This window comes from Vipera berus (assembly GCF_964194415.1).
Source record: "Vipera berus genome assembly, chromosome: 1".
Lineage (NCBI taxonomy): Eukaryota > Metazoa > Chordata > Lepidosauria > Squamata > Viperidae > Vipera > Vipera berus.
This window is the reverse complement of record NC_138202.1, coordinates 20,817,158-20,838,472: the sequence shown is the minus strand read 5'-3', so window position 1 is coordinate 20,838,472 and position 21,315 is coordinate 20,817,158. Positions and strand designations below refer to the sequence as shown.

Genomic DNA, 21,315 nt, shown 5'->3' with positions numbered 1-21,315 from the left:
TCCTAACATTCAGCTCGGAGCTGCCCTCTACAGCTATATATCATTCTAGAACCTTCACTTGAGTATAAGTGAAAACAGAAATGTCATCCTCTGACTGAAGCTCCTGCACGCACCTGAAAAGTTATATGTCCTCCACAAGGCTACCTCTACCCAGTTCCCTCATTTTCCCATAAGAGTTAGTTCTAATCCTTTGATCATTCTCACTGACCTAATAATAATAATAATAAAGTTGGAAGGGACCTTGGAGGTCATCTAGTCCAACCCAGTTGCTGCTCCAGTTTGTCTGAATTCTTCTTAAACCCTGGTGCCCTGGACACAGTACATGAGGTTAGGTCTGACTAATGCAGAACAGAATGAACTATTAGATTCCTGATTTGGATCTATTGGTACAGTCAAATACTGTATTGGTCTTTTTTTTTGGGGGGGGGGAACACTACTTAGTTTGGGTTCAGCTACAATTTTTACATGCATGGATTTTCATACATTCTCAAGCCAGATATCCTCTGTTGTATTTCTAGATTTATTTTGCATTAATAACTTTGCCTTTAACAACTCCACTAAATTTCACTCTAGTACTTTCAGTGTACCTCTGCAACCTAACTCTATTAAAACAATAGATGAATGAATGAATGAACCTTTATTATCAAAGTACAACATGTATACAATGATATTGGCTGAGCCTCCCTTCATGCCCCCCCACCCACAACTCACAGTGACAACAAACCCACCATCTTTGGCTACCGGTTGCTCTCCGGGTGAGGTTCAAGGTGTTAGTTATGACGTACAAAGCCCTTCATGGCATGGGTCCGGATTACCTACGGCAACACCTGCGACCGGCGTCAACGTCCCTCCGTCCAGTGCGCTCCCACAGAGAGGGCCTCCTCAGGGTGCCGCCGATCAAAGAATGCCGATTGGTGACCCCCAGGGGGAGAGCGTTCTCTGTGGGCGTGCCAGACCTCTGGAACAGCTTACCGGTTGAGCTCCGGACGGCCCCCGACCTTCGCTCCTTCCGGCGCGATCTTAAAACATTCTTTTTCGAACAAGCTGGCCTGGTCTGACGGGATGGGGTTGGGTTTTTAAAATTAGTTTTTAACTTAATTATGTATTGATTTTATGGGCATGATGTTTAATTGGTTTTTAATGGTTTTTTAATTTTTGTATCTGGTTTTTTATTGTGTATTGCCCTGTTCACCGCCCTGAGTCCTTCAGGAGAAGGGCGGTATAGAAATCAAATTATTAAATTAAATTAAATTAAATCTTGTTACACCATGTGAGCTAATTGCACAACGCGCCGGCCTCGCAGGTCTATCATGCATAAAGTTATTTCCTGTTCAGGAGCCTGACAGCCCATGGATAGAAATTGTTCTTCAGCCTGTTGGTGCGGCTGGCTATACTCCTATAACTCCTACCCGATGGTAGGAGAGTAAAGAGGTACCAACCAGGGTGTGAGTCGTCTCTGAGAATTTTCCTCACTCTTCCAAGGCAGCGAGCCCTGGCGATGTCATCCACTGGTGTCAGGGGACAAGCCCACGATGTTTTGTGCTGTGCTCACCACCCTCTGTAATATCTTCCTATCCGCGGCTGTCAAGCCAGCATACCAAACCACAATACAGTGCGAGAGGACGCTCTCTATAGTACACCGGTAAAAGAAGGTCATTAGCCATTGTTCTACCCTATTCTTCCGTAAGTCCCCGAGGAAGTGAAGTCTCTGTTAGGCCTTTCTGGCCACCTGGGTTGTATTAATTTTCCACATAAGAACTTCACAGAGGTAAACTCCCAGGAATTTAAAGGAGGAGACTCTCTCCACACAGCCCCCCCCGATGTAAAGTGGGGCAGGTTCCTCTCTTTTCCTCCTGAAGTCTAGCACCATCTCCTTTTTCTTGCTGAAGTTCAGGTGCAAGTTGTTCTCTAAACACCATAAGGATAGTTTTTGTACCTCCCCCCTGTACGCTGTTTCATCTCTACCTGTAATAAGACCCACTACAGTGGTATCATCTGCGAACTTAATGATTGCAGTGGATGGGTCGGACGATACACAATCATATGTGTACAGTGAATACAGGTAGGGGCTAAGCACGCAGCCCTGTGGCGAGCCAGTGCAAAACTTCAGGGAGGTGGATAAAACAGACCCGACCCTCACTGTTTGTAGCTGGTCCCTGAGAAAGTCTTTAATCCAATCACAGATGGAGGGGGGAGAAATTAAGTCAGTCAGCTTTTCAATAAGGATGCTCGGCAGAATAGTATTGAAAGCCAAGCTATAGTCAATGAAAAGCATCCTGACATAGCTTCCAGGTTTCTCCAGATGGCTTGCTACAGAATGTAAAGCAGTAGCTATGGCATCGTCTGTCGACCGATTTTGAGTTTTGCATCAGCTATAAATTGTATAAGTGTTGTTCCCCAAGCCATCATTAAAATTGTTAAAGAGTACCAGTTACAGGACAAAATACTAAGTATACCACATCCTCCCTCTAGTTTGATAAATAATTGGTAATTTTCACTATGCTATCAGAAATAAATCTTTGACAAGGCCTAATGCTTATTGTATCTGCTGTTAACTATGAAACCCCAAAAAGGTTAGGTTTCCCCCATTGCAGAGTACTAGAAGCTGCATGCTAAAGACCATCACAAAACTTAACCAGCACTGGAGGTTTTTAAGAAGAGATTGGACAACCATTTGTCTGAAATGGTACAGGATCTCCCGCCTGAGCAGGGGGTTGGACTAGAAGACCTCCAAGGTCCCTTCCAACTCTGTTATTCTGTTAACTAAAAATCAGAACATTGGCAAATGGAAAATAATAAAAGTGGACAGTGGAACAAAAGAAAGGTCTAACAACTTGGAGAAAAATATATTAGAGGTGTCTTTTATTCAAGGTACTTTCCTAAACTTTTCTCCTAAAGAAAACATATATGCTTTCCTGAAGTTTACATATTTAAAGAATCGCTTCTTTCTTTTTCTTTTTTTCTTCTTCTTTTTGGTATGTTCGTTTATTGTCATTGTCTTGAAGTCCTAACTGTATTATAGTTTTGGTAACACTGAAATCCAAAAAGTATGGAGGTGTTGTTTTTCTAGGAAACTCTTTTCCCCACTCTCATCCACAATATAATTACCAAAATAGTTAAAAGTCAGTGAATAACTTTATGAGTTATCTGACAAGTTAAACTAATTGCTGATGAAAAAGCTACCTATCTGTAAACTTTATTGCCTAAGCAATGACATCAGGCAAACGAATATGTTTTTAATAGGTTTCTCAACACCTTTTTAAAGAGACGGCATAATCTTCTTTGTCTACACAGAATAGTGACATGCTTTGGGAGTATTGTCTATTCCCGAATCCTATGTCACAGCCCAATAAAATGCATGTGGGAGCTTAGAAAGGAGATAAGGCTCCTTTTACTCACCTCTTCATGTCTCATTTGCTCTATCATGTCCATAACACTAATGAAGTGGAAGCAACGATCAGAGTGATCCACCAGATAGGTAGGGAAAGGCCGGTTCTGCCAGACTGTCCATTCTGTCAGTGACAGTTCATGAACTTCTTTAGTTTCCAATTCCTAAGATGTCAAAACACAAAGAAAATAGAATGCTACCAATGCTGGTCACAGCTCGGGCTTCTCAAAAGAATAATCCAAAATAAAGATAAAGTTAGCTTAGAACTAACTTAGAACTGAGGAGTCATGATGGCGCAGTGGTTAGAATGCAGTATTGCAGGCTAACTCACTGCTCACTGCCAGGAGTTCGATCCTGATGCGCTCAAGGTTAGCTCATCCTTCCATCCTTCTAAGGTCAGGAAAATGAGAACCCAGATTGTTGGGGGCAATATGATGACTCTGTAAACCACTTAGAGGGCTGAAAGCACTGTGAAGAGGTAAATAAGTCTAAGTGCTATTGGTGTTAGAAAAAAATATTTACTTTTATTTGTGAGAAAAATGTGGTTTTTTTCATCAGTAAACAAGCATTTTATTTTTAGCACTTTACTAGTTAACAAATTAAGAATGAAGCATTTGTTTCTCATATTTCACAATATTTCTAATTTTACACATATAAATCACAGCATTAGTTTATGTAGTTATAACAGCCATATAATTCCTCCCCTGTTCTGTGCTTTTCATTAAGTCTTGGTTCCTAATTCCTGCAGTTTCCTTGGCAAGATTTTTGAAAGCGGCTGGTTGCTTTTTTTCTGAGAAAATGACTGGCCCAAAGTCAACCAGCTGGTCTCACGCCTAAGGTGAGAGTAGAACTCATAGTAATATGACCTGCTGTCTTAACCACTATAATAAATTCCTGTCAATTCTTTCATTAGCCTATCACAAAAAGCAGTGCATTCGTAGGAAATGCTGATTTGTTAGATGGAAGTCAGTATTTATTGTAGAGATCTACAATGGAACATCCATATGTTTTTACAGACACTTTGATCCTTCATAGCGCTCCCTTGTGTAAATTAAATTTTAATTCTTTTTCAAGATGAATATCTATACAAACTTTCCCCAATAAGTGTACTTCAAAGATTTAGGGCTTCAAGGATTCTTAGCAATGACCATGCTGGCTGTGAATTCTAAGAGTTGAAGACCATATAAAATGAAGAACATTCAAATCAAAGAAGGATCAGACATAATCTTTTAAAGGTCATGTCTGATGTAAGTGACTGCCAAGGTCCTATATTTATTTTGTATTAAGTATCTGGCATTTTCTCCAATAATTTGAAGTTATATTTTAATATAATTGTTAAAGAAGAAAGTCTGGAAGACATGTATATTTTCTCTATATTTATATCAAAACATATATGCTGACAACAGCTCAAGACATTTTTCTTCAGGCTTAAGTACTTTTTTCATGATCTTCAGCCAGACCACATTAAATTAACCTGAAGCATATGTTTCAACTTACTGTTCTTGTATCTTTGCATTCTAATGTTACAAAGTGACTCTGTGGTATTATTGGCTTTTTTATTCCGTCACCAGCTTTTATTTTATATAGTCTATCCCATTTTTCATATTCCTCGGATGTAAGACACCAGCTTTCAGTTGGACTGGCTTGCTTTGTACCTGGAAAATATTTGGAGATAAGAAGAGAAAGGCAATTAGCATATTAGTGAGTGTATATGTACCAATTCTCTCAATGCCCAGTGCATCACTTGCCAGAAACCTCTTTTAGATACTATGGTGCTTAAAAGTTATTGACTCCTTTTGAATTTTCAATATTTCTGCATAAGTATGCAGAAGCTATATATTGCGTGGCAAAAGTATGCATACTTTTGCTTTCAGTACTTTGGACAGCAGTAATGGCAACTAAGCATTTCCAAAGATCAGTCTTGCAAATCAGCTTGGAGGAATTGTAGCCCAGCTTCTCCTGACTGATGTTGGTGGATTTGCCCACTTCATCTCCTTCCACTTTGTAATCTATTTCTGCAGGATTAAGGTCAGGAATTTGACTTGGCCATCGCAAAACATTATCTTTTCTCTGCTTTAACCATCATTTGGTTATTTGTTTTGGATCGTTGTCTTGCTGCATGTCCCGTTTTCACTTGAAATTCAGTTCAGAGACCCTGACATTTTCTTTTGGAGTTTGTTGCTACAATTCAGAATTCCATCAGAGATGGCAAACAATCCTGGTCCAGAGGCAGCAAAGCAGGCCCAGACCAGAATTCTGCCATCATCGTATTTTACATGAACACATGTAAGTTTCTTGGACTGGAATGCAGTGTTGGCCTTTTGCCAAACATAACACTTTTCATTAAGACAAAAAAAATATTTTGGTCTCATCTGTCTAGAGAACATTTTTCCAATAGCCAGATGGTTTACCCAAGTGGTCTTTCACAAACGGTGCATGGGCAGCAATACTCCTATTGGAAAGTTGTAGCTTTCTCCTTGCAACTCTGCCATGCACATCATTATTGTTCAGTGTTCTCCTGATGGTGGCCTCATGAACCCTGGTAATTGGCAATGCAAGAGAAGCCATTAGGGCCTTACACAGTACCCTGGGATTCTCTGAGAACTCCTGGAGTATTCCAGATGTTGCTGATGGTGTAATCTCAATTTGTGGAGTCCAAACATTTTGGAAATAGTTTGGTAACCTTTTCTATCTGGTGAGCATCAGCAACTGTTTTTGGACGTTTTCAGGAAACTCCTTTGTTTGAGCCATGGCTTTGAGCAATGACGCTTCCAAATATCTGTGTTGTGAAGTTCAGATTTCAGTAGTGAACAACCAGAACTCTGTTCTTTAAATAATTAACATCCCACTGACTGAAACAACTGACTCTAATATCCTCTTCAAATGAACTGATAATTCTAGAGGTGCACACTTGCCACACACAAGTATCAAGCTTTTGATCATTTTTTTCAATAAAGAAATAAACAAGTATAATGTTTTTGATTCATTTAATTGGGTCCTTGTTTTAGGACTTTTAGGGAGAATAGATCATATTTTAGGTTATATTTATACAGAAATATCAAGAATTCAAAAGTGTTCACAAATGGTGTTTTAGCAACATTGCACTTATAGTTCATATTCAGATTATTACCCAGGTATACCGGGTATATTCTATGGCGGAACCTGTGCGGGAGAACTGTGAACTGTTACAACCATATCCTCTCTTTCTTCATGTCTTTGGTTGGTTTATTTATTTATTTATTTAATTAAATTTTTATACCGCCCTTCTCCCGAAGGACTCAGGGCGGTTATATAGCAACATCAATTGGTTGGGGTTTCTTCGTTTGCTATGGAAGACTCCCTAGAAAAAAGCTGAGTGACTGAAGTAAGTTTTATGACTTGACCATTTGCTATAAGCACCCACACAAAATAAATTTTTCGAAGCACTTTCTATTGTATGATTTAAAAAAAAATATTTGTATTTTTCTTCTCACAAGCTCTAAAAAAATCAATATGAAAAAGCAACAGCTGCTTTTATCTTTATGGCCAATTTAGCCATAAGCAGGTCTTTTAAATAATGGTGTTTTGATATAAAATTTGCACTGAAAACCAGATAAACAAATGAAGCTGATTCAGTCTATAAACTTTTAGGTCTAATGAGCAGTGGAAGCAGTACCATAGGGCTACGGATGCTTTGAAATAATTTAGTAGAAGTACTTTGGACCTTACATGAACACAGTGTCTCTGTGCTATTCATTAAAAGAGGCATCTTTTTAAAGAAAGCTTGTGTTTGAGCCTGAAAAAAGATGTTGCTCATTTGTAAGTCTGATTTAAGCTGCTGTAGCTTTTCTCAGGCTCACATGGAGTCTGAGAAAAGATGTGCTCACTCAATTTTTCAAAACTACATTTCAAAATAATTTTTGAAGGGTATGTAGTTCTATTTTATTATACTCATCCACATTCATGGAAAATTATATGCATATAATTACACATACGCACACACACAGAGACACACAAAATTAGAGAATTATTAGAGATTGCTGAAACGAGTGATGATTCACACTTCAAGGACATGAAGTGGTATTACTTCCTCTGTTGCTATTTTTTTCTCTCCAAAAATAAGATGTCTTGTAGATTTTGCACATAACATAAGCTATTATTTATGCATAACCCAAAATTGCTTTTTTTGCAGTTATAACGTTTCATTTTATTTATTAAATTTATATGCCACCCACCTCATTGAAACAGCAACACTGGGTGACTTACAATATCATTAAAAGTAGAAATGTACTAGAAAGCAATTAAAATGAGAAAATTTTAATAGAAAAGCTATAACCTAGAAATGATGGATGACCTGGGTATCTTCTCTACCTGATCAGCCACCCACAACATAACAGGTCCCTGTCAGGACCCCAAGCCAAGTGGCAGAGATATGTTTTTAGGCTCTTCTGGGAAAGCCCAGGAGTATGGGCCTTGTTTCCAATGGGAGAATATTCACGAGAGCAGACACTACAGGAGAAAAGGCTCCTCTCTTGGACTTCACTAGCCAAAATTCTTTGTCTGATGGGATCTGAAATAGGCCCTTTCCACTGGAATGAGTGGGGCAGGCGAGTTCCTCAAATTTTCTTTCTTTTTTTTTTATTAAAGAGTTTTACAAAAACAAAATTTTACAATATATCCCCAAATCCCTCCCACCCCAAACCCGCCCACTTCCCCCCCCACTTCCCAGAGCTAAATACAGGATTATAGTTACAATAATCATATTCTAAATAAAAATTATGCATAATATACAATTAACCAAATTCATAATGTGCTTTAACTCCCCTTTAACATAACTACAAACAACCAATATCCCACTAAAATCTACTCATAAGCTAAATGGAACTTTTTAGTCCCATATTTGTTCTGAATATAATTTATCCATCTCCTCCAAACTGAAATATATCTTTCCTGTGAATGATCTTTCAAATAAGCAGAAATCTGAGACATTTCTGCAAGATTCGAAACTTTAAACACCCATTCTTCTATAGTGGGCAAACTATCCTTCTTCCAATATTGTCCCACCAGTAACCGTGCTGCTGTTATCATGTTCAACATCAAGTTAGTTTCTTTAACATCACAATCTACAACAATACCCAATAAAAACAATTGTGGAGAAAACTTTATCTTTCTCTTAAAAATCTTTTGAATGTTCCACCAAATTTTGATCCAAAAAGCTTTTATATTTCTACAAGTCCACCACATGTGAAAATAGGTAGCTTCTAAACTACCACATCTCCAACATTTAGACTGTAAATTAGGATACATGTTGGACAACTTCTTCCTCAAATTTTCTGGACCCATGCCAATAAGGGCTTTATATGTAATGACCAAAAGCTTGAAATGGACCCAGTAGCAAACTGGCAGCCAGTGCAATTCATGTAAAAACAGTGTCACATGTGACACCCGAGGGGCCTCCAGAACTGTCTGTACCACTGCATTCTGTATCAGTTGTGTCTATGGAGATTCTCAGTCATCCAGGTCATACTTATCCCAAAAGAAGACAAAAGGCTTAACGCTGAAGTTTACAGAAACCCCTCCCCCACACGGATCAGTATTTACGTTTTGATTCTCACCACTCACTGGAGCACAAAATGGGAATTATCAGAACCCTACACCACTGAGCTGAAGGTCTGCCTACCAGCAAAGGTGGTAAAGAAAAGGAACTAAAACACATCAAGGAAGCTCAGAACTTGTGGCTATCCCAAGTGGGCCTTCATCAAATCAAAAAGACCCAGCAGAAGCTCCTCCATAACAGACAAAGAAGAAAAGAAAAATAAACAAAGCAATGTTGTCATTCCGTACATTGCAGGAATATAGGAAAAGTTCAGGAGGATCTGAGGAGGCCAACAGAACATACGTGCACACTTCAAATCCACGAATACACTTGTCCACCCCAATGATAAAACACCCAGACACAAACTAAGGAACATGGTATATGCAGCACAATGCAGTGAGCCATGTGCAGATTTACACATTGGGGAAACAAAACAATCACTTCATAAATGCATGGCACAACATAAGAGAAGAAACCCATCAGGACAAGATTCAGCAGTCTATCTGCATTTAAAAGACAAAGGCCACTCTTTCGAAGACAGCAAAGTCCACATTTTGGACAGAGAGGACCGCTAGTTTGAAAGAGGCCATCTATGTCAAAATTGAACAGCCCTCTCTCAACAGAGGGGGAGGGACATGACATCTATCTCCAGTCTACAACACAGTCCTTTCAGCAGTTCCAAGAAGGCTCCACACTCATTTGCACTCAGGTGACCCTGGAGACCCAGATAAATCTCCAGGTGGCCTCAACCACTCTCTAAAGAATGCAAATGATTAGCTGTCTGCAAGAAATATAAATCCTTCCATTCCCTGCCATCCAGTCACAGCTGAAGAAGCTTCTTGGATGAGAAGCATAATGTCTTCAAAGAAAAACAAGAAAGTCCAGTTGCTTCATGAAAAATCACCTTTGGGATGTACCAGTTGTAGTTTCCAAGTATTCTTCAAGGGAACTCCATGCAGTGCATGCTCAGTAATCCAAGAAGTGTGAGTGTGAGAGAGAGGGTGGGGGAGAGGGAGACAGATAGATACACAGAAATTCCCAGTAGCAATTTCTGATCAGAAATGAACACAGATATTTGAAAATCTTTATAGTTTTCTGATTATCTCTAAAATAGATACTAAATCCTATATATGCAGAATGAATACCTGGTATACCACCCAAATTTCTCTTTACTGGCCATGTAGGCTGATGCTACTGGGAGGTATAGTTCAGCAACACATGGAAAGCAAAAAGGTCGCCTCTGCTATATCCAAAGGCATTAGGATAAACATTTATGTAATAAACACATTTTTCCCATCTGCATGTCTTCATTATCAAATGCAGTAAATTTCTGACTGACATAAATAATAGGATTACTATCACTGCCTTGCCTTGCTCAGAAACATTTCTGGGCTATCTGGTTGCTTTCTTAAATTGGCTAGATGGATAAAGTAAGACTAACGCAAGCTCACCTCAGCTACTGGTAAATAGACACAGTTTTCTTCATCATACAAATATTAATACTAAGCAATTTTGGCACAGAATTAGAAGATAGCATTTGCTTAAGGGTTGTTTTTTTAAAAAAAAGATCAAAAGATACAGTCATCATAGACAAATAGAGATAAACCACATTTACACATGGTTCAAGAGACAATAAAAAAGCTAACAAAGAAACAAAAAGACCAGAATATATCCTGTCCAGCAACCAGCACCCAAAAAAGCAGGGATTAATACCAGACAAATAACGAAGCAGAAAAATAATATCCTAGTGACAATATCCCTTATCAAGGAATTACCAAAGAGAAAAGCACATCCCCACTAACAATGGCATGGCATGTACTATGTGAAGAGACCAAGGTTGAAAATTTTCATTAGGTGAGATGTGCTATGCAACAATTTCACAAAGATGGGAATTATGTTTTGATACCTGTCACAAAAAAATCAGTAAAACTAACATCCCAAGGTATTCACCAAGCATTCTAATTCGACAGCACCATGCCACTCTTGGCTTGCTTAAAAATGGTATATTATTTTATTTAATATATATGGCTAACATTTATGGCTTATCATTCTGCAAGAATTTTTAATTAATTAATTAATTATAATTCAGAAGAGAGCTGGAAAGGGACCTTGGAGGTCTTCTAGTTCAGGCCCCTGTTCATGCAGAAGGCCCTATACCATTTCAGACAAATTTATTTATTATTTAGACTTCATAAATGCATGAAGAGTCTCTTCTTAAAAGCCTCCAGTGATGAAGCATCCAGAACTTCTGAAGGCAAGCTGTTCCACTGGTTAGTTGTTCTTGCTGTTAGGATGTTTCTCCTTAATTCTATGTTCTTCTCTCCTTGATTAGTTTTTATCCATTGTTTCTTCTCCTGCCCTCTGGTACTTTGAAAAATAAGTTGACCCCCTCTTCTTTGTGGCAGCCCCTCAAATACTGGAAAACTGCTATCATGTCACTCCTAGTACTTCTTTTCTCTAGACTAGCCAACCTTTGCAAAATTATCTAGATAAATAGCCATCACAGTATTTTTGGCAATGAATCTTGTTGACTATACAAAGTATGAAAGAACTCTTAAGTCTTGTTAACCATAAATCTGCCAATTGGTTACACCGGGCAACCTTCCTGTACCTTGTGTGAAAGACAGTTTTAGTTTGTGTGGCAACTCCAGCTCAGCCGATATCCTCTCTTACCTGCACTGGCAAAACTGAGAAATTTTTTTCGCCCCAAAACAAGGCCTTTCTTCTCCTTTGAGTGGGCTGTGGAAATGTCTTGCTCTTTCTCTGGAGGTGTAATCAACATACGGTGCATTTTGGGGTTTAGGCCTTCTGGAATCATACGTGGGCTGTGCTGGTACAAATGGAGGCCTTTATTTTTAGAAAGAGTTTTCAGAAGACTTTTTCTGTTGGATTGGCTTTGATTGTAAGTCTACACAAAGGAGAGAAAAAAATGGTACTTTTTTGTAGCAAAACGTTTTATCTAGTTTACTTATTCACAAATATCATTTACACTAAAGCAGGCTTATAAGTCTAGTTTATTATAATCCTTCTGCGTATCAGCTCATTATTAACCAATTTGCTGTTTTCCACATGCAAAGAAACGCCTACAGAGTATATTTTTCAATTTATAGTGATTTGATGACATTTTTAAAACTGATGTGATAAGTCAGAACTTATTTGAAGAACTCAGATTATGTTCTCCCACTATTACTCCATGTCTAATAATGCTCAGGTGAAGATTTTTAATATTTATTTACTGAATTTATATAGATAAAGGAAAGGAAAGTGTTGGCACAGTCAATATTCTTAATGAAACCTATGTTAACATTTTACTAAATGGCCTTCTAATGCACTATCCCTTAAAATGTTCTGTAATGTATGCAATTACAAAGGATTAAACCATAACCAGGAACTCCATAAAGCTTATTGACTGAAGAAACATAATGCAAAAAGAAGGTATCATTAATGTAAGGTAGTCAGGATTTATTGGAGCAGAACAAAAAAGCAGCAGCATAATTGTGACTCCAGCAACATGTTGTTAAAGATCATGCTGTCCACAATTACTCTAACTTCAATTCTTAGTTTCAGAAGTCTGATAGCAACGTTATTTTATAAACTTCTCTTTATTCTTACCTAAAGAAAAGAAACATCAAATCTCTTCTCCCCACATTTACTGAACTAATATTGTTAAAATAAATAATATTCCTTCTGGTAATTTATTTTTATTCTACCTTTATTATTTTTATACATAACTCAAGGTGGCAAACATGCCTAATACTCCTTTCTCCTTTTATTTTTCCCATAACAACAACCCTGTGAGTTGGGTTGTGAGAGGAAGTGATTGGCCCAAAGTCACCTAGTTGGCTTTTGTGCCTAAAGCAGGACTGGAACTCACAGTCTCCCTGTTTCTAGCTTGGTGCCTTAATCACTAGATCAATGGAAACAGGTTTTCTGGATATAATCCTAAGTGCCTCTAGCAACAACCGCTGTCCCAAGTCCTTCTGAACATACTACTGCAACCATCAGAACCATCACCACTGCTGCAGTGCTAGGATCTGCTAGTTCAGCTCTTACTTTCTCTCAACTTTATTTGGTGGCAAGACCTAGGATCTGAATGGAGTTTTTGGAAACATTCAGAACACTAAAATCCCTGTGTCTAGAATTTGTTAGGCAAAACAAACTTGGATCTGGAGACTCATCTTACTCGCTCTTCCCTTCCTTCGGAAAGAATGACAACAATGCGGCCTTGCCGTTTGCGTCCAGTTCGGCCCATTCGCTGCACTAGACGAATGGGACTTTTTTGAGCATCAAAACAAATGATGAGGTCCACTTCTCCAATATCCAAGCCTTCTTCTCCGACACATGTGGAGACCAATGTGTTGTAGCCACCCTCCCGGAAACACTTCACTACCTAAAGGAAAAGATAAACAAGGTTTAGCTTGATTCTGGCAATTCTTAAGAAAACAAATCCATATAGCAAGGAAATATTATGAGATCAGTAGATGTCATAGAATTTGGAATATGCATGAGATACAGAAAAATGAGGATTGTGTACCTTTCAAAGTAGAGGAAGCTATTTAAACTAGCAATAAATTACATGCAACAATTGAGGGGTTTTTTAGATAATAACCTTATGTAAACAGATAGGGTCAGTTTAAATTGTTCAGCTCTTCAGTAAATTTAGGAACTTTATCAATTATTATAGTGCTCTATTATAAAACATTTTGTTTTTTACACAATGCATTAGTAATTGATAGTAATCACAATCACAAAGATCCGAAGGAAGGGCTTCCGGTTTGCGTGTGCGGTGCTGGTGGACGTGCCGGGAGAAGCTCTCCCACTGCCGTCCGGACTTACTTCATTGGAGGACCCTGCAAAGGGTCAAAAGTCGCCCTGGAGGGGCGACCACCGAGAGGAGGCTAGTTCTCTGCGATCGCGGAAGGGCAGCAGACCTCCGTTTGATCCGGAGTTACTAAGCCATTCCCTGCCGAAAGCCAAAATCACTACCAAGCACAACAAAGCAATCTGGAGGATCTGGGTGAGACCTTACCCTTCTTACTTATCTAATCATTTTTTTCCTGTGGGACTTTCTTGAAAATTTTTCCCCCTCTTCTTGAAAACTCGGCAACTGCTTACTTGGGGATTTATAACCTTAAAGCCTCGAAAGAAATCAAATAACTAAGCTAAATAATTAAGCAACTTTATCTGCACCTCTGAAATTTTTGGGCAATTAAAAAGTTTTTATTGTCTATTACTACAGGGACCTACTATCCTGTTTACTGTTAAAAATGAACTAATTGGATAAAAGACTTACATTTTTCTGCAAAAGGATTGTACATACGATTGAGGACATCTTGTGGCAAAACCTGGTATAGCAAGTAAACCTTTTTTTACTTTGAGACCAGGCTTTAACAGATTTGTCCTTGACACTAACTATAAAGATAAAATTGGGAACACCTGGCACTGAAAACAATCTTTTGGAATAGTGGAGGAGGACATTTATTGACTTTTATTAAAATAGCTTCCACTAAAGGCCTATCTGTAAAATATTAAAGAAATGGAAGATTATATCCCACCGCTTGACTATAAACTTATACTTGATACAATTCTGGCAATGACTGCAGAAATAAAAGCTAAACTTAAGTCAAATTTGATAGCACAAACTCACCAAATGAGACTCTTACTTCAACTGATGAATTGACAATCCAAAAACGATCAGAGGATGAGGAATTCAACAACAAAACAGGGGACCTCAAACTACAAGTACAATCTACTGAGAGCCTCGAAGCCCAAACTTTGAGTTCAACTATAAAGCCTACATTCCAACAAGCAACAGAAGCTAAAGAAAGCAATACTAAGATGGAGGATGCCAAAGGCCTTCAAATACAGTACACCAAGACTTCAACCAACCAAACAATAATTACAACAACAAATATGACCTCTCACATAAGCCAGATGGATTGGAAAGAAGAAGAAGACCAGAGTGAACCAAGAACAACTGCACTACGCCAAACACGGAGACTGGATTTACTGGAACGAAAATTTAATGACTACAAAGGGGTCATTCTCTATGATCGATTGATAACTGGATGGTCTCCCTGGATTCAAACGACGTGTGTAGGAAGAAAGGGAGACATATTTGAGAAGCTAAAGGCAATGATATGGAAGCCTGCCTGGCACAAAAAGAAAGCTAGAATTAGACTTAAATGAATTTCTCTCTTTTTTCTGTTGTAAGTGTTAGGACTTGCAATAATAAAGCTTTTTTTCTTTCAATTGTCACAAGATATAAATTGAGTCTATATTTAGGATTTAGATCTTTAAGCGAATGAAAATTAGCTACAAATAATAAAACATACTTTTTAACTATAGATGAATTGTAAGGATGACAAATAGCATATCTATGTATTTCAGATATGATAATTACTATACAATGAATTAGATTAGCTATTAGAACATAACTTTGAATTTATTATAGAATTTGCAAAGTTATAATAAAAGATATTATTTTTTTAAAAAATGGATGAACTACTAAGATGTTAAATAGAATATATTTGTTGTAATGATAGAGCTAAAAAATTTTCTTAACGCGCAAAGGGGAATCTTTAAAAGATACATATTGATCTTATACTTAACTCCTAGACCTCTAAAGGAAAGTTAGCTATCAGAATTGACTTATATTACAGAATTTGGAAAGATACAACAAAATAATTTTCTCAATAATTAGTGAACTTTTAAGACCTTAAACAGAAAAATTTGTATAACATAAGAATGCACTGAAATAAACAATATATGTATTTTAGACAGGATAATTACTACATAATGAAATGGGGAAATGTGGGCTACCCGAAAACTAAGTTTTCTTTTATATATTATAGGCTAGATAGGATTATCTTATTCCAATTAGGTAAAACGTAAAAACAGGACATGGATATGTATATGTCAAAATATAATGAAAATTGTTCTAATTGATTGTGTTATAATTAGAAATGTATTAATTTGATTATGCTATCATAAGTAAGGGAATTGGAGAGGGAATTCTTGTTGATGTAACTTGACCTATCTACAAATGACTTTGTTATTTACTATTGTTTACTTTTAATTACCCAACCTCCATATTGCTTCATAAATACCTGGATGTAAAACTAAAAAAATCAATAAAACTTGTATTTTAAAAAAAAGATCCGAAGGAAGGACAGATATAATGTACACATTTACTTCTCTCACTCTATCTATGCCATTTTCTTAACCAAGTGAAGGTAGTTATAGTGTTGGTATGTCATGTGAACTCTCTAACCCAGTTGAAGACAGGGATAGATGGGCTAATTTTATCCCAAGAAGTCCCACAATAACTTTAACTAACTTGATGAACCATATTGTGCACAGTTGAGAATCTTAATGAAGCAATAACTACTTCCCCTGCTGCTGAATCAGAGACACTCATAGAGGACCCCCCATAAAACGACCTTGGCTGGGAATTATCTTATTTTTAGTTCTCAATACCTACAGGCAGAAAATGTTGAGAGCGAATAAGGCTCTTATGATTCTCTAAGGCAGAGGTCTCCAACCTTTCCAGACTTGAGGACCAGAAGGAAGGAGAGCAGCTTCAAAATTGGTGTGCGCGTGTGTGCGTGCATGGGGCCACACACAATGGCATGGCACTAGCAGCCCGGCTGTCGGCGAGTGCATGCACCCCCCCGGCGGTTAGTGGCCCATTTGTGCATGCGCAAATGGGCTGCACAAACCACCCGGGCTAGTAGCACATGTGCAAACAGGCCCATGCTAGCATTCCCATTCGTGCCCATGCACATGTGGAAACAGGGCCACAGGGACTAGCGCAAGTGAGGGGGAAACACGCGCCCACACATGCATGCACCGGCCAGCTGTTTCTGCAGCCTGCTGGGCAAGAGCCCACGGCCCGGTCCAGGGCCGCAGACCATAGGTTGGGGACCCCTGCTCTAAGGGGTCAAAGATGACTGGAGCACTATGTAATTTTAAACCTGTGTTCAATTTGGAGAGGGGTGCTGGAAGAACATGACAGTCACCTGGTCTCCTCTATGGTGATGGAAGAACTGTGAAAGCCACTCCCTGGTTTTCTGCATCTCTGGCACTTGGGAACAAGACAAATTCTCAAGGAGCAGCTAATATGTGAAACAAAGCTATGAAATTCTGCTTCTCATTAAATCTTTATTTCTATAGGAAGAGTAACTACTTTTTCTATTAAAAATAACTAAGAGGGAACAAGTTATTATTTGAAAAATGCAACAATCTGAAAAACACTGAGAGTTCCTCAGCCAAATAATGAGCACAAGCTTATAACTGTAAGCAGGGCAGTTATGTGTTCCTGAGTTTTATTCATTTCAAGTGAATTTAAATTATATGTGATTACAACAGTGGAACCCTGGTGAAATTAAATTTTATGCAGTGCAGCATGGGTATTGCTATATTATGAACCCATTTTTCTTGGCATCAGAAATCTGTTTGGGATGATAATTTACAAGTATACTAAGGATAAAATATGTTATACCATGCAGGACAATTTGTATCCCTCCCTCCTCCCATTTCATTACCTCAAGCTGTTCCTTCTGTGTAAAACCCTTTGTGCTTTTGCCTGTAGAATGGCCTACAAAGGTCATGACTCTCACAAGTGGGTAGTGATAGTTAAGCATCTCTGCAATTTCCTGAACACTGTCACGAAAGGAGGAGAAGATCATCACTCTGGTGTCTGCAGGTGTGACTGCAGATGTAGGCTGATCTATGTAATAGAGAAAGCAAACCAGTAAACTACACCTCAGTGAACACATATGGAGAAATTTGATACAAATTGTCACATGCACAATCTCCAGTTAATCAATTTCACTGACTAGCATCCTAATCAAGACTAAGCATCATGCTGGTAAAATGGAACTAGTAAAGTTAAAAAAGCATACAAACAAAGAACGTTTATTTTTAAAGGATAAATTGTGTCAGACTGAAAACTGCATATACTGGTAAACCAAATATTTAGCCAGAGTCTTTGAAATAAGGACAGTATAAAATGAATGGCAAAATATTAAAGAGCAAATACGGTAATTCATAATGCTTAAAAATCAAAGTAGAAAACAGTAGGGTACAGAATATAAAACCAACAAAACTGAATGTGTGTAAAAGTGAACCAGAGTGTTCAAGAATACTATTTGATTTCTTGTAACTTTTTTGTTAGCAGTTGAATTACATCCTATATGTACCTTGACTTTTTCTCCAGGATCTGAAATGTTGTACAACAACATCTTCTAATTTCTTTAATTTGGGATGACTATAAATGAAAGTCTTCATGCCTTCAGCTCCTGCAAACCCAAATTTTAATTTTAGATATAAAAATCTATAGACAGCCTTAACATTTTTTAAAAAAAAAACTCATCTGTGAAAAGTTACCCCTTCAAAATATAATAAAATTGTCTCCTTAATCTGGGGGGTGTCTTGAAACTTGGCCCTTTTATGACTTGTGGAATTCTTGGAGTTGAAGTCCACAAGTCATAATAGGGCCAAGTTTGAAGACCCCTATCTTAATCCTATTATTAAGCGAAAATCCTGTAAGATTATCAGTTACCTGAGGGACTGTCTTTTTCCAAGAGTCTCTACTCATCCAATGCAATCCAGCAGATTGGGCATGCTGCAGATCCCATCAGTCAAATAGTGTTGAACAATGGGAACTAGAAGATAGGACTACTCTACTGAGGTCCCGTTACAGAATATGTTAAGGGCCCTGTTTCTTGGTTTTACTGTTAGCCGGTTAACTATCTTTGTTGCTGTATGTATCTTCTGGATGTTTTTACTGTTTTATAATTTTAGAATTGTAAACATATACGGAGATTCTCAAACATTCAGGTCATGGTTGTCCCAAAGGTGCTTTTCAAAAGGCAACTGGACCTTTTGTTTTTTTTTTCCTTGAAAACATTTCACTTCCCATCCAAGAAACTTCTCCAGTTCTGCTGAATTGTAGAATTCAGTTGTTAGAATGTACAAATGAATTGTAAAATATAGTTAGAATTGTAACCAGCCCAGAGTCACTTGGACCAATTGGGCTGTTACAGAAATTTAATGAAGGAAGGAAGGAAGGAAAGAAATAGATACACTGAACAATTAAATATTTATAATTTATTCAGATGTAAATTTGAGATAGAGAGCTTCAGTTTGGTATAAGGGTTAAAGTAGTAGGCTAGAGACTGGAAGGTTATGAGTTCTAATGCTGCCTTAGGCATAAAGCCAGCTAGATAACTTTGAGGCAGTCACATTCTCTCCCCCCTAGGAAAAAAACACAGTGGTGAACAACTTCCAAAAATGTTGACAAGACGACTGATGGGGGAGAAATTTGTTAAAATAAGTAAGTGATATCAAATTAAAACCAAAATAGATACTTTTTAATATCTGAAAAAATAGTATATCCTTAAGCCACAATATTCATACTATATAAACACAGCCTTCATCAGGAATATCTAGGGGTATTTTAAACATATTCTTCAGTCCTTAGTAAAGTCACTTGTCATGCTGAACAAATAGCACTGCTGTATTTTGAGTAGATAAATTGCCAACCTAGTTCACTGATGTTACCATTTGATGAAGTTGAATCAAAAAACATGTTTTCAAGTTGGCTGTATAGCATCATGAATTCCTCATTACGCCCAAGTTCATTTTTGGCTCGAGTCGTTCCTTAGAAAGAAAAGTAGTTGAATTTAAAAATGTTAAACTTTAGATCTCTGGCTTACATAAACTGCACATCAAGCTAGACAGTTTCATAGTCTGCAATGAAAATTAATAGTAAAAAAAATCACAGATAAGTGTCCTGGTTAATGACTGCAATAAGTCTTCTCTCTCAGGCACAGATAAGAAATAATGTAGTATTACAACAACATAATTAATTCGGTTGGAAAGGACATTAGATATCTTTTAAGTCAAACTGCCATTGATGTAGCTACATCACTACTATAGTTTCCCTAACAGGTTTCCATCCTCATTTTGCCTGAATTCTTGTAATGAAGGACAGGCTCATCCCAATTCCCTACTGGCAATTATTCTCCTATGAAGTAGCCAGCATCATAATGAATTTCTAATTCAGATATTTGAAAATGACTGTCCCTGTCTTAGACTATCATGTCTAACACGACGTAAAATGTACTTCAAATACATACAAGATGTCTTTGAGATTACAAGGTATTAAATATTAGGAATATATAGAAATATGGAATATATATAATATTTTTAGATAATAAAATATATTCTGTACAGAAAATATATAGAAGACCATCTGTCTTCAGTGGACTTGAGTAAACCAAGTTAAACAGAATAGTACCTTTGCATTGGCTAGACACATTCTTCATATTCATGATGTGTGCCTATCCTTGTCTCTTTTAACACAATCCCATTTTCATTATACCTAGGTGGCAACTCTATCTACTACTCTGGTATCAAAAAAAAATCTCTAGAATGAACGAATATAGAAAAGGCAAGAATGAGACACAGACAAAAGACTTGTGATATGGACCTTATTATGCTAATTCTATCTTATTCAGCCTTATATTAAAAATATTTGGGAAAGCCTAAATATTAATTTTATTCACTGAATTCCAATTTCCTCAAGACCATCAGTCTTAGATCAGTTCACAGGTATGGTTCAAATCAGTTTTCCTCCCAATTAAAAAGCAGTATTTTCTATTTAGTCTCAGCTTTTTTTTTTTTTTTTTTTTATTGAAAAGTTTTAAAAATACAGTTTTCCTTTAAAAAACCCCCTTCCCCCTCCCTACCTCCCCTCCCTACCTCCCCCCTTCCCCCCCCTCCCCCCCTCCCTCCTCCCCCCCACCTCCCCCTAACCCCCCTCCCCCCCCCCGGACTTCCCAGAGCTAAATACAAGGTATATATATATAAAAAGGCAATCATAAACAACCATATACTAACAACTATAAATTCTAAAATCCATCACTCTCTAACTTATATAGGATCAAACAAAACTTAGCATTATTAAATATATATAGAAGACAAAATAAAAAAAGAAAAAAGAAAACGAAAGAAGACTTATTCAAATGCTAGATAAAACTTCTTGACCCTATACTTATTCTGGATAAACTCAATCCATTTTCTCCATTCCATAATATAATGTTCTTGCGAGTAATCTTTCAAATAGGCCGAAATCTTCGCCATCTCTGCCAAGTCGGAAACCTTTAAAATCCACTCTTGTATAGTCGGCAGTTCCTCTTTCTTCCAATATTGACCTATCAAAAGTCTTGCTGCCGTAACTAAATTCAACATCAACTTAAAGTCCACAACTGTAGCGTCAACAATTATTCCCAACAAAAAAAATTGCGGACAAAACTTTATCCTCCGTTTAAAAATCTTCTGCATA

The 21,315-nt window shown here is 37.6% G+C and overlaps 1 protein-coding gene across 1 annotated transcript in view; it reads right to left on the bottom strand.

Moving 5' to 3' along the window:
* FANCM (FA complementation group M) overlaps positions 1–21,315 on the bottom strand; it is a gene marked incomplete at its 5' end in the record, with an annotated part of 54,668 nt that overhangs the window by 17,577 nt on the left and 15,776 nt on the right. The window contains 7 exons of the mRNA XM_081334263.1: positions 3,400–3,552; positions 4,886–5,043; positions 11,637–11,871; positions 13,147–13,353; positions 17,510–17,694; positions 18,167–18,265; positions 19,512–19,628. Coding sequence (XP_081190389.1) covers positions 3,400–3,552; positions 4,886–5,043; positions 11,637–11,871; positions 13,147–13,353; positions 17,510–17,694; positions 18,167–18,265; positions 19,512–19,628 — 1,154 coding nt within the window. The remainder of the gene's footprint in view (positions 1–3,399; positions 3,553–4,885; positions 5,044–11,636; positions 11,872–13,146; positions 13,354–17,509; positions 17,695–18,166; positions 18,266–19,511; positions 19,629–21,315) is intronic.